Source organism: Schistocerca serialis, chromosome 3 (assembly GCF_023864345.2).
Source record: "Schistocerca serialis cubense isolate TAMUIC-IGC-003099 chromosome 3, iqSchSeri2.2, whole genome shotgun sequence".
NCBI classification, from domain to species: domain Eukaryota; kingdom Metazoa; phylum Arthropoda; class Insecta; order Orthoptera; family Acrididae; genus Schistocerca; species Schistocerca serialis.
Window position 1 is genome coordinate 979,024,042 of NC_064640.1, and position 12,863 is coordinate 979,036,904.

Genomic DNA, 12,863 nt, shown 5'->3' on the forward strand with positions numbered 1-12,863 from the left:
TCTGTAGAAAAATGCGGAATTTATAGATCGCCTCGATGCAAAACACCTCAGAAAAACTAAAGTCAGCAATAAAACAAACAGAGAATGTATCAGAGCTGCTAAGAGCTTTCGTTTCATCAGAAAATGTTGGATCAAACCTATTTGCTATTCGCCACATAGGTTCTCCTGAATACTTAGCATTTTCTCGGCTATACATAACAAGCCGTCGACTGTGACACGTCTTTAACATATGACTTGAGCAGTGCTGAATGATTAATGTTAAATCCAGCCTAGTCGTCAAAGATGGGGTGTCTAGGAAACCTGCTTTCTCGGACTGTTAGACAACATTCAAACACATCGTATTAATGAGTTTTATTATAAAAGGAAAAACTACAATACTTACCTTTGACTATTACACAGAAGTGTCGCATACAAAATAAGCAAGTTTCTTCAGCATAGATAATGCTACATAGTACAAGCGAAATGACTAGTATTGAAGCTATTCTAAAGTCCTCTTCACCTAAGGGCCGCTGATGCCGCAGTGTCGTCCTGGAGAGGCGGTCAGTGTGCTATTGGCTGACCTCTTCTCACAGCCATCTCTGCTCTATCGTTTCCGACTACCGTGCCGGCGCGTGACTTTACGCCGTAACAATTAACTCCCGTTTTCTTTACTCCCTTCAAAATTGTATTCTTCATATATAGATGAAGTGGGGCGGTTTCACTGTTATAGCACTTAAATCCGTAGGTTCTGTCTTTAAGCTTATACAGGCCTACAAGTGCGGAAAAATTGTTGGCTGTCATAAGGTAATGTTAGTCGTATAAGCTGGTGACTGTAAATGATTTGATAACTCTGAAGACAATATATTACATATTATAAGCGTGCGTGTCACATTAACATACTCTGGTGATTCATACTGGTTAAATACGCAACCTGAGGCGTTTAAACCCAGCAGTACCACCGGCAGCTGGGGGGGGGGGGGTATACTTTAATAATTTGAAATTTGTTTCAGTGAATTCTTCCACCACATTCAATAACTGTATCATATTTTTCAGTTAAACTTGGTCCAAAAATATAAGTTTATACGAAGTTTCACATCGAACGTCTTATTCAATAACTAACAGCAGTAAAATATATTTTTCGGTTCTGGATCCGAAAATAATACTGATTCGGCTTCTTGCTATTAAACCGAATGTTTAATTAGATGGATGAAAATGACTACTATTACTTTCTTGTAATACTGGTCCACAGCTCCTATAAATATATTACATTGCGTCATCTTTCGTTCAGCTGCCAGTGTTTTATTTTAAAACACTAAAATCTGAAATCAGGATGACGTCATTTTAAAAAATGACTTCTGATTCGGTAATTTACCATCGTAATTAAATTGATTATTTTCAGTTTCAGTATAGGGAAATGACGTTTCATCAGCTTTACCTTTTTCACCATCACTGATTTTGTCATTCCCCAAACAAATTCGTGTCATCTTCGCTTCCTCTGCGACCATGTTCTTGGAATATCTTGTTGCATCCAGTTCTCTCTACGAACAGATGAAGGCGATATTTAACTTCATATATTACCTGCTTCTCCTGGCGACATTATTATTTATATAAAACTTATCTCATGGTATTGAAATTAGTGGTAAGGTTAGTATGACCCGAATTGATCGTTAACGAACTAATATTCGATAGAAGAAATAGAAAACCACATGGATAAAATTTGCTTACTGTTGCTTTAGAAGCCTCTCATTTTACATATTGTATCCCAATTTCATAACATGACGCGTATAACTGAGTAGCGTCCGGATAATATGCAACAAACACAACAGAACGTCTTTTTAGCAACAGTGAGAATGTGAATGAACTTCTCCCATTGGCTAGAGACTTGTTACCAGCGACGCATTCCACAGCGTCCACTCAAAGAAATAGGCGCGTATATATTTCATCTTCAAAACGTCCGTATCATTGGTACGCCTCAAATATTACGCGTGTATCATTTAATAAACTTAATGTTACGAGATACACTCTTTTGATAAGACACTAAACGTAAAACACTTGGATTCACACAAGAGCAAATTTTCCCACAGTTCGGCGCGCGGAGGGATACCGACAGCGGCAACGTTGGAACTACTTTCTTGGAGGCTAGTACGAACAATAGCTCTCACAGTGGAGCGCGCTGCGGCGATGAGAAGTTGTGTGTGGGGAGCGTACCCCGAGTTGTTTAGGCATCGGTAGAAACACATGTATGATGTGTGTGAAAGATTTTGTGCAGTTTTGACAGAAGTGTGTTGTGTGTTGGCTGATGAGTGATCTCTGAGGATATTCCGCAGTAACCGCGGCTTCAACATGTTGCGGAAGACGGATTATTGTTTTTATTGGACGCTTCTGTTCTTCGCTGGATTGCAGATTTCATCCGTAAATGGTAAACAACACACTTCTTATTGATTTTTATGGATATTTTATACTTTATGACCGATAAAAAAATTACAATACTTGAGAGGTGTTACTGTGAGACATCACTTCTTTCTATAAAACATAGGAGAATTTATTTTAGAAATGGCTCGGCAATTTTAGATAATTCTATTACTTAACCTGGACTGAGGCCATGCTGTAACAAAATCTACTATGTTACAACACTGCACGTCAAAGTTCATATGTTAAACAACATGACAGTGTTTGTATCGGTCAATATAGAAACGCATGGATTTTACTCGCTTATATTTTTATGTTGTTTCTACAATCAATTCTCTCTTCTCTCCGTAGGAGGAATATATAATTGGCAAATTGTAGTGTAAAGTGGTAGAGAAATTGCCAAACAGGCAACAAATCCAGGCGTCTTGCCGAAATAACAATGACATTTGTAGGTTTGTAATTACTTGATACTTACCGTTGGTAGGAGTGTTATTCATTCTTTATGATTTTCATTGTATGCTTGTGCATACAGTTGCATACTGAAATAGAAGGTATACGTTATTCAAGGAACTGTTCAAAATGTTTCTGTCAAACATATAGACTTCCATTCTTCTGAATATAAGGAGTTAGTTTTGTCGTATAGAATGTCAATCCGGTGTACAGTAGTAGGTTATGGTCATTGAGCATCAACGGTGAGCGACTACGTTGACGCGGTGTGTCTGAGTGATCAACAGGTTGTCGTCTACAACTTGTTGCTCTGGGAGGAGACTGATAGTTTCGGATTGGATTTACGCATCTTGCACCTCTTCCTTCTCTGTGCACGAACGTTGTTGGTTACTGATAAACAGATTAACTTGTATTGTTCTCAGTTTTCAAATAAAGCACTGTACTTTCAAAATGATTCGACAAAAAAATTAATAATTTTTACTGCTTCGTCTAGTTGTGTAGATAAATTATTGTTGAAATAATATCGTGGTTATAAATTTCAACAGGCTTTCTTGTAATATTAAAGTGCCTAATTCATACTAAACCACGTTACTGAGGTATAGCTAGGATGTTATATATCCTCAGGTCTGTAGCTACCTCATGTCCCTTATTTTTGTAAAAAATAATGTATTTTGTGTTGCTATGAGATGTGTTACATCTGAGAGCCTTGCAGCAAAGACGTTTCTTCTGTAAGCTCCGCATATCTATCGCGACACCAGCCTCAAAATGTGTGCAAGATGGCGGCAACACAAGCGCTCTTGATCGGGCCGCAGTACGGTGTTATGGAGCCATACGCGGGAATATTATTCCGTTAATGTCTATTTACGTATTTTGGGCATTTATCCTCATCAGGAATTTTGATGTCTCACTGTATTTGTAGTACTGGGCGCAGATTATAATTACCTGATGACTGTCAATATCCGATGGTGGAATGTTTTCCTGTAAACCGTTGTGCGCCGTTATGCCTTTTGAATATCCTGGTTCGGAATGACAGATTGGAGGACAGACATTCACCCAAACATTTAATTTTGGGCTCTAAATGTTTTGTTGTGAATTCGCCGAATGTTTTGTTTGTTTGACGCTGCAATGTCCGCGTGGATTTAAATAAGGGCCAATAATCAGAACCATCCGTTGGTTGGGTTGTTTCTCCCAGTTATGTGCCAGCCTTCATTTTAGGATGTCTCTGTTTGCTGAAAATCTGAATGACGCAAAGCTAATTGCCCGAAAGAAAATTGTTACATCGGATTTGCATGTTATTTGTTAGATACAAATAAGAGTGTATAGTAAATGAGATAGTGTTTAAAATATACATGCAGTTCCTCTCATAGCGCTCCTCCTGGATAGAGCAGTTGTTTTCTTGAGTTTTAGTTTGACGCTCTACACAAATTTATTTAAATGATGTTTGATGTCAGTGTCTGCTAGGGAACAGTGAGTGAGAAGTGAAGTCGCGTCACTAAATGAGCCTCTTGTTTTATTTTCATACATTTTTAAGGTGTATCGTCCTGCTAACTCAAGGACCGGTAGAGTTACGACACAAATTAAACTGAGGCTTGGGGTTATTTACCGTTGTTGGAGCAAACATCCAAGTGATACCCTGCAGAGATTTACAGAAGACATGTGAAGTGGGAAAGAGTGGTCGGGAATTTAAACCGCGTTTTCTCCCTATAAAGATTAATGTAGTAATGTTGGTATTTGAGAAGTGTTACCGAGCTATCCATTGGATTCATAAAATCATATAATTTTAAGATTAATTTGCGACAAACCCCAAAGCTTACCAATTCAGGATTATCCTATATGGAACCATTTTAATTGTTAAGGTATCAGGGAACTTGCTTAATATGGACGTTCGTCATTGTATTTACGAAGTAAATTTAGCAACTAATTTTGCCGCAGTTTATGGCTTATTTTGCTTTTTCTTGAGAAACATTGGGTATCGACCATGTTCTTGAGTACAGATCAATTGTTCAACCTAAATGGTCGGTCACATTTGATTTACGTTAAATTTATTTCTTCTTGCATTGGATTGATATGTAGCTGAGTACTTGTCTTTTGATTTAAATTTGCCATCTCGAGTGTTTTCATTTTGTAAGATGTCGAAGCTTCTACATTGGAAATTACCTGTGCTTGCGCTGACTTATTGGACATTATCTTCTTCGATGTGTCACATCGTGGAGTCTTCATAAGTGCATTTTGTTTCAGAAGTAGAAGTGTTCGTCTTAGTCACAGTCTAGACCATCAACATTAACAATCGTTTTACACCTTACATGAATCAAATGTACATTAACAATAAATTTTATTTGCGATTTATTTATTGCCTCCATAGGGGCACAGATTTCATAATACCTTTGGCCGGAAGGTTAGTGTTTAAATATGTCACTTGTAGTGTCATAAGACACTGAGCGCAAGCTCAGTTGTAAAAAGGTGGGAACGAAATCCTGCCGATGGAACAATTCTTATATTCTGCTATAGTTCTCTGGAGAAACCAAAATCGAGCTTGTCGGAGAGATGTCAGATGTCCATGTCATTAATCTCTAAAAGTATTTACAGAGGCCATTCCGTTGATTGGAAGGGCAGTCCAAAGAAATTGGGTAATGACCAAGCTGCATGTGTAATTATAGTTCAGGAATTGAGTTTGTATAGCGTAATCACTGCAGTCATGTAGTGTTAGAGAGAAACCCTTGCCACTAGAGGGAGGAAAAGTCGAGATGATGAAATCGATCGTGGCCGTAGAGAATATAAACGATAGATGTAATTACTTTCTTGAAGGAAAATACCCAAATGGTGAAGCATCCCAAGCTTTTAAATTGGCTTCCATGCTACGAACCACATCCATGTTGATATTTATTGACCTATATGAAATTTTGAGTTTCATTTGCGGCATCAGGATCACAAGGAGACTTGCTTCTTTATCGTAAGACAGTGTAGTGATTAAGGCACTGGAATTGTGTATATTGGCCGTGATTCAAATCCCTGGCCTGGCACGCAGTCTTAAGTTTTCAGTTTCTTCGTCATTAGCCTGAGGTGAATGCTAGGTGGTGGTGCCCCTTCATCAAGACCGTGTACCATTCCTTTCACAGTTTTCGTTTAGCGACTATTGCTGCGTCTCACACCATCTCCTGAGTATGGGAGCTTTTTCGAATGTCAAGATTTTAAGGAAACACCCCTCAGGCGTCTTAGATACTGTTGAAGGAGAAAATAAGTTATGTCTGCCAACACTGAATCTCTTACTGCATTTCTCAAAATGCCCCGTTCTGCCACAGCTGCCGTGCTATCAACGTTTAAGGCTATCCATGGACGAATGCTGTGAAATGATATTGCAGCTCAAATTTGAATAAAAATGCTCAGATTCCGTCACAAGACCATGTATTGCTTAATAACAATAGTAATAAGACTAAATGGCTGCACAGCAGCATCTCTCTGCCAAATTTTACTCTCCCAACGAAAGATATTTTCACTTTGTTCATTACATAACTGTTCTGGGGTGAAACTTCCTGGCAGATTAAAACTGTGTGCCGGACCGAGACTCGAACTCGGGACCTTTGCCTTTCGCGGGCAAGTGCTCTACCATCTGAGCTACCCAAGCACGACTCACGCCTCGTCCTCACAGCTTTACTTCCGCCATTACCTCGTCCCGTGTTCGAGTCTCGGCCTGACACACAGTTTTTTAATCTGCCAGGAAGTTTCATATCAGCGCACACTCCGCTGCAGAGTGAAAATCTCATTCTGTTCTTGGGTATCAGATTTGATTCATTGCCTCAGTAACATAGCTAAAAAGACACAGATTAGTGCTGTTTCATAATTTTCTGAATAGTTTCGCACCCAGAGTTGTTTCAATGTCGACGTTGAAATACGCCGTTTTTCTCCAGCCTATTGCTCGAAAATGAAGCCAGTTATAATGTAGGGCACGATTTGTTCAAGATATTCGACCTTGGGGGCTAGTTGCACTGTACTACACATTGTTAGCACATGTTTTTGAAGACCGTAGAGACATGTATGACAGGGTTAATAACATATGGGTTAGGTGCCGCTAGATTTTGAATGATGGTCATTGATATGAAATTGTGGTCGCAAGTCCACTTAAAATAGCTCGATAATGATGTAGGAGACAGGTAGCCAAATATCACATCAATGGGTAACGTGCTTAGTGAAGCAATTTGAGGCTGAAATAACCTGAGGTTCACAAACCTTGAGTTGTAATTGTTGTTGTTGTTGTTGTGGTCTTCAGTCCTGAGACTGGTTTGATGCAGCTCTCCATGCTACTCTATCCTGTGCAAGCTTCTTCATCTCCCAGTACCTACTGCAACCTACATCCTTCTGAATCTGCTTGGTGTATTCATCTCTTGGTCTCCCTCTACGATTTTTACCCTCCACGCTGCCCTCCAATACTAAAGTGGTCATCCCTTGATGCCTCAGAACATGTCCTACCAACCGATCCCTTCTTCTAGTCAAGTTGTGCCACAAACTTCTCCCCAATCCTATTCAACACCTCCTTATTAGTTATGTGATCTACCCATCTAATCTTCAGCATTCTTCTGTAGCACCACATTTCGAAAGCTTCTATTCTATAAAATTCAGATTTTTATCATTTTTGGTGTGGCAAACTGATAATAAACAGAGCTTTTTAGTGGTGACTTAAACGGGTATTGATAAATGACCATTTCGAACTATTAACCCGTTCCCTACCACAGTGTTTTGTATTATAGTTTCCTTCACATAGACAGGAAGTTCACAGTAAAACTATGGTTTAACATAATGTAATTTATTTTGTCTGTGTTAATCCAAATAAACCATGAACAACCTGTGTGTCAAACTGTGTCCAACTAGGTAACTGTGTTCTAATATGTACATCTTTTGACGAACAGCATGTGTCACTTGTAATTAACGTTTTGTAAACTTTGGGGTCATTCGAGACAGTGTTCATCTGGGATTGGTAAAGAATAGGATTTAACGTCCTGTTTAGGAGCCGGCCGGTGTGGCCGTGCGGTTCTAAGCGCTTCAGTTTGGAACCGCGTGACCGCAACGGTCGTAGGTTCGAATCCTGCCTCGGGCATGGATGTGTGTGATGTCCTTAGGTTAGTTAGGTTTAAATAGTTCTAAGTTCTAGGGGACTGATGACCTCAGAAGTTAAGTCCCATAGTGCTCAGAGCCATTTGAACCTGTTTAGGACGAGGATATTGCATATGTGCATTGACTTAAAGAAAGGAACCTTCCCAGCATTCATTATAATCGATGTAGGGAAAAGCACAGAAATCCTAAATCAGGGTGGTAGGAAGGGAATTTACATCTTGATCCTCGCTCAGTTGTACCAGTCCGAATCAAGATGACGAAATCACTTCACTTCGAAATTTTTGCAGTGAGAAAGCACTTTTACCCAACAGGTATTCGTATCTCGGTTGTCTCGGATACGAATCAAACAGTTCGTTGACACTGCAGTCACATTTGATAGGAATGGGGTGCAAATTCTGATTTAAAACAATCGTCTTGCGGACAGTTCGTAATTTACGCTACGATCAGTCGTGTCTGTACTGCTTTTTCGTCCAGCGTGGTACTCCGCCACTAATGTCACGGATGTTGACAGCAGCCGGCCGAAGTGGCCGTGCGGTTAAAGGCGCTGCAGTCTGGAACCGCAAGACCGCTACGGTCGCAGGTTCGAATCCTGCCTCGGGCATGGATGTTTGTGATGTCCTTAGGTTAGTTGGGTTTACCTAGTTCTAAGTTCTAGGGGACTAATGACCTCAGCAGTTGAGTCCCATAGTGCTCAGAGCCATTTTGTTGACAGCAGTTCTTTTCTTTTCTTTTCTTTGCTGCGTCGTGGAGCAGATCGCCTTCAGATGAATTTTGAGCAGTTACAAAAGTTCCACCTCAGCTACCCCTCCCCCTCCAGCACAGAACACGTTATAGTGTGATTATTACTTAATGCAAATTATCGTCGTGATTAAAAAAAAAATTGGGCGCTTCCACTAACAAAAACTGAGAGCGTTTTTGAAGGACCCTGTCTCCAGCGCCCGAATTCATGCAGACTATTATTCTGGGTCTTTCTCAGGACTTGTATTGTGGTGGCGCCCCTCTATAATTCGTATGCAGCTTTCACGATTTAATTTTTTCACTGTTACTCATTATTCAAATTTCGTGGAGCTGGTCGCTTATAACTGAATACCGAGGTGAATCTCCCTTCCACCCTGTTTCCTGTTTTGCGCCTATGACTGCGTCTCTTTTTACAATAGAAACTAATGTTCCACCTCTATCGATCTCGCTGCCGATGGAACGACAAGTTCGGAAAGTTGGTATCTGTGTCAAAATGGCTCTGAGCACTATGGGACTTAACTGCTGAGGTCATCAGTCCCCTAGAACTTAGAACTACTTAAACCTAACTAACCTAAGGACATCACACACATCCATGCGCGAGGCAGGATTCGAACCTGCGACCGTAGAGGTCGCGCGGTTCCAGACTGTAGCGCCTAGAACCGCTCGGCCACTCCGGCCGGCAAGGTATCTGTGTCATCCTATAAAGAAAATAGTTGGACACTGGACGTTGGGTACAGTCCTGAGAGAGACAGTGTGTCTGTGGTCGCTTGAGAAGAGTCCTCGGTGGCGTTTCTCAGGCGTCTGGGAACGTGGTCGCAACGCCTTCGCACGTTATATGTAACGAGCCTAGCGGCCAGCTTTCCACTTTCCAGTTACTGCCAACATTTTGCAAACACCTACTCCACAACTTTATAGAGTAACCACGCGCTACTGGAATGAGAGCCGCGTGAAGAGCTAGCGTTTGCAGCTGGGATGCCCCTACGAATGCTTTAGAGAAACGGTCTAACGTCGCCGTAAAGTAGGTAGACCATTGGTACGAGAAGATCTCAAAGAGATGAGAGGATTATGCCTAGTAACGGAAGCATTGCATAATTTTCGGGTTTGATGTCGATACTTCCGAAGGTGGTTCCGTTTGCTGCACTTTGGTAGGAAAATGTTGCACAGAAATACGACAGTTCATTTAGTTGCGATGTTTTGGACACTAATAATAGTGAAATGAAAACTTCGAGTGTTCAGCTACTCTAGCTCATAAGCTGCACACCAAAGACAGCTAACACTGGTAATTTGCCTATTTGGGCCGAAGTCATTAAGCCGTGGCCGATTATTCATTGCGTCGACTTTTGTGCCAGTTAAAACTTTGCAGGAACAAACCGACCTATCCCACATACGATCTCATCAGAAGTCAGTCGGGATTAAACATCCCTTCGATACATGAATCGATATAAGGGGACGATCAAAAAGTTTCCCTTCGAAGGCCTTATAGTCCACAATAGGTATGCCAAACAGGCGAAATCGCAGTGAGCATTGAGGCAATAATCCCACCGACGCACAAGGTTGAAGGTATCCGTTTGGCACAGTACTGTGTCCTGCCGCACGAAGTCTGTAACTGCCTACTGCACATCCTCGTCCGACAGCAATCTTCGACCCGTTGAGGCCTTTTTTAGGGGACCGAGGGGAACGTGTTTGACTCCCACTTGAGTTGGCGTAACAGCCTTATGATATTTGCGATATTGGACGTGCTTTACCAGGAAGACACTTTTCATACATATCGATAAAACAAATATTACACTAGACTAATATGGGGATACACTACCGAACGGGCACGTAAAATTCCTGTTTTAAAATAATTCTTTTGTCACGGGAAACAAACGAACGCCTTCCGTCGACACTGGCTGGGCGTCGCATGAAAGACGTGATGAGCAGTAGTCGTTTGGGTCGACTCCAGATACACAAAGCAAAAACGAAATTGGGTTTATCTGCTAAAACACCAGCGGAACTTTGCGTGACACGCTCTGTATAGCGATCCCAAAACGGTATATACAGTGCGTCGTTTCCCAGTAAGCTAGGAGCTGTAAGCCTAACAGGGTCTTTATTCTGAAGACTGGGTCGATGCAGCTCTCCGTGCTAGTTTATCCTGTGCAAGCCTCTACATCTTTGCATAACTCTTACAACGTACATCCGTGTCATCCTGCTTACCGTATTCGGGCCCTGTTCTGACTCTACAGTTTTTACTACTCCACACTTACTTCCATTACCAAATTGACAATGCGTCGCACAAACCGATCCCTTATTTTATTCAAGTTGTAGCGTAACTTTCGTTTTCCTCAGTTCATTTCAGTTCCACCTCATTTGTTATTCGCTATACCTACCCAATCTTCAGCATATTTATGTAGCACCACATTTCAGAATCTTCTCTTCTTGTCTGGTGCTTATTGCCCATGTTTCATTTTCATACAAGCTACACTCTAGACGAATACCTTCAGGAAAACCTAAAAACACAATAATCGTAATGTGAGTTATCTGTAGTTACAACTCGAACCGCGTAATGCTATTTCAGACGAAACGGTAAGTATTCTGTTCGGGTTACCAGAAGTATTTATCGTGCTATGTTGTCGCCTGCGGTGTGATGTGGTGTTCTGGGCGGTAAATTGCTGCAGTGTTGATCGATATGACTGAAATTTCACTACAGCTGGAAACGTAACTAAGTCTGCAGGAAAGTAACGAAAATCTGTTTGTAAAATGTGTAATATGTTCACGCCGTATTGTGTCATATTATCACGGTCGCAACCCGGACATTTTCATATCTAAAAGCGACGTGCCAAATGATTGGAGTTTAATGATGAACGCGGTTTCTATTTCGTTATGTTGCGACGCGATGCGAGTAACACGCGGACGCACGTGCTGGGAGCTCGACCGCGAAGAGCCCGTGATGTTAGTGAGATGGAAAAAAAAGGAAATTAAAAACGGGCATATGCCGATACAGTGGTGGTTTGAGCGTTGGGATCTGCCACATCAGTGTTAAGTGCTGCGGTACAGCGGCTTGTACGCTTCGCTGCGAGCTTTCACGGCTGGCGTCACCCGGAGTAAAGTGTTTGATTGCGTGCTGGAGTCCTTACAGTCGCTCGTCCACAAATCACGAAGTGGGCACGCCTCTGCAAGTTTCACCGTCTGCTGCGATATGCAGACTGTAGGTGTAGATTCACCGAACTCCTCTATCCTTTGTGTACTCTTTGTAGCCGCTCGCTACCACTCGTCATTAATTTCCTCTGTTTTGTTATACGTTTTTATTGGTGTTTGGTCATCACTGTACAGCAGCCCTATGCACCTGCATAATTTATTCCTGAAACCTGAATGTGGATGACTGGTCGGGATTTTGAACCCTTGTCCTTTCGAATCCTAATCCTATGCTGTAAGCAATGTGCAGCCTAGTTATGTATTCATTTCTCGTTTTTTACGTCTCCTAGTTTCTAACACCCTGCAGATGTTGCAGATTATTTGGACCGGTCATCGTATCTTCCGCCACCCTAATGAGCTGGTTAATGTTCCGCGTATTAGCCCCCCCCCCGCCCCTTTATTTCTGAACCAATTACTCGTTCGTTGTGCGCCATTACCAGTGATTATGATCTTCTGGAGACCAAGTGTACTTGTCCTTAGCACATCACATAAGTATGCTGTTTTCTGGCTTCAGAATTGCTTATTAAGTCCCAATATGTTTGAACAACTTTTGCTGGCTTTTTTCCACAAGTTTCAGTGCTTCACCTGTATGGGTACATTTCAAATGCTTCGCGTTTCTTTGAGGAGGGAGCGTTCAGATTCCACATCCGAGAATCGTGCAACAAATTTGACCACTGATCAGCTTTTGTACGAGTTGGTGCTACCTTCACACAAGTTTTTCTGCTCCTTAGCAGCATTTATCTTCCATTCTGTATTGGATGTTATCTTTGGTTTTTGTCATACTGTTTTCCATGATGATATCAAAGATACATGGAACGGCTGTGCAGAAGACCTTGCACAGTATTGTGTCTCGTCAATATTTGTAGTGATAGCGAGCTAAGTTTAGTTTCTATCCACTGTCTTGGTATTATAAAAAAAATTATTGGTATTAGTACTGGGTGAAAATGTGTATAATTTAAAACATAGTGCTGTCAAAATGTACAAGATCCTAGACAGTGATTACAGAACAA

At 41.3% G+C, this 12,863-nt stretch overlaps 1 protein-coding gene across 1 annotated transcript in view; it reads left to right on the plus strand.

Moving 5' to 3' along the window:
* Window positions 1-2,193: 2,193 nt before the first annotated feature.
* LOC126471420 (neurogenic locus Notch protein) overlaps window positions 2,194-12,863 on the plus strand; it is a 381,291-nt gene continuing 370,621 nt past the window's right edge. The window contains exon 1 of the mRNA XM_050099559.1: window positions 2,194-2,398. Within this exon, the coding sequence (XP_049955516.1) occupies window positions 2,323-2,398 (76 nt within the window). The 5' untranslated portion in view covers window positions 2,194-2,322. The remainder of the gene's footprint in view (window positions 2,399-12,863) is intronic.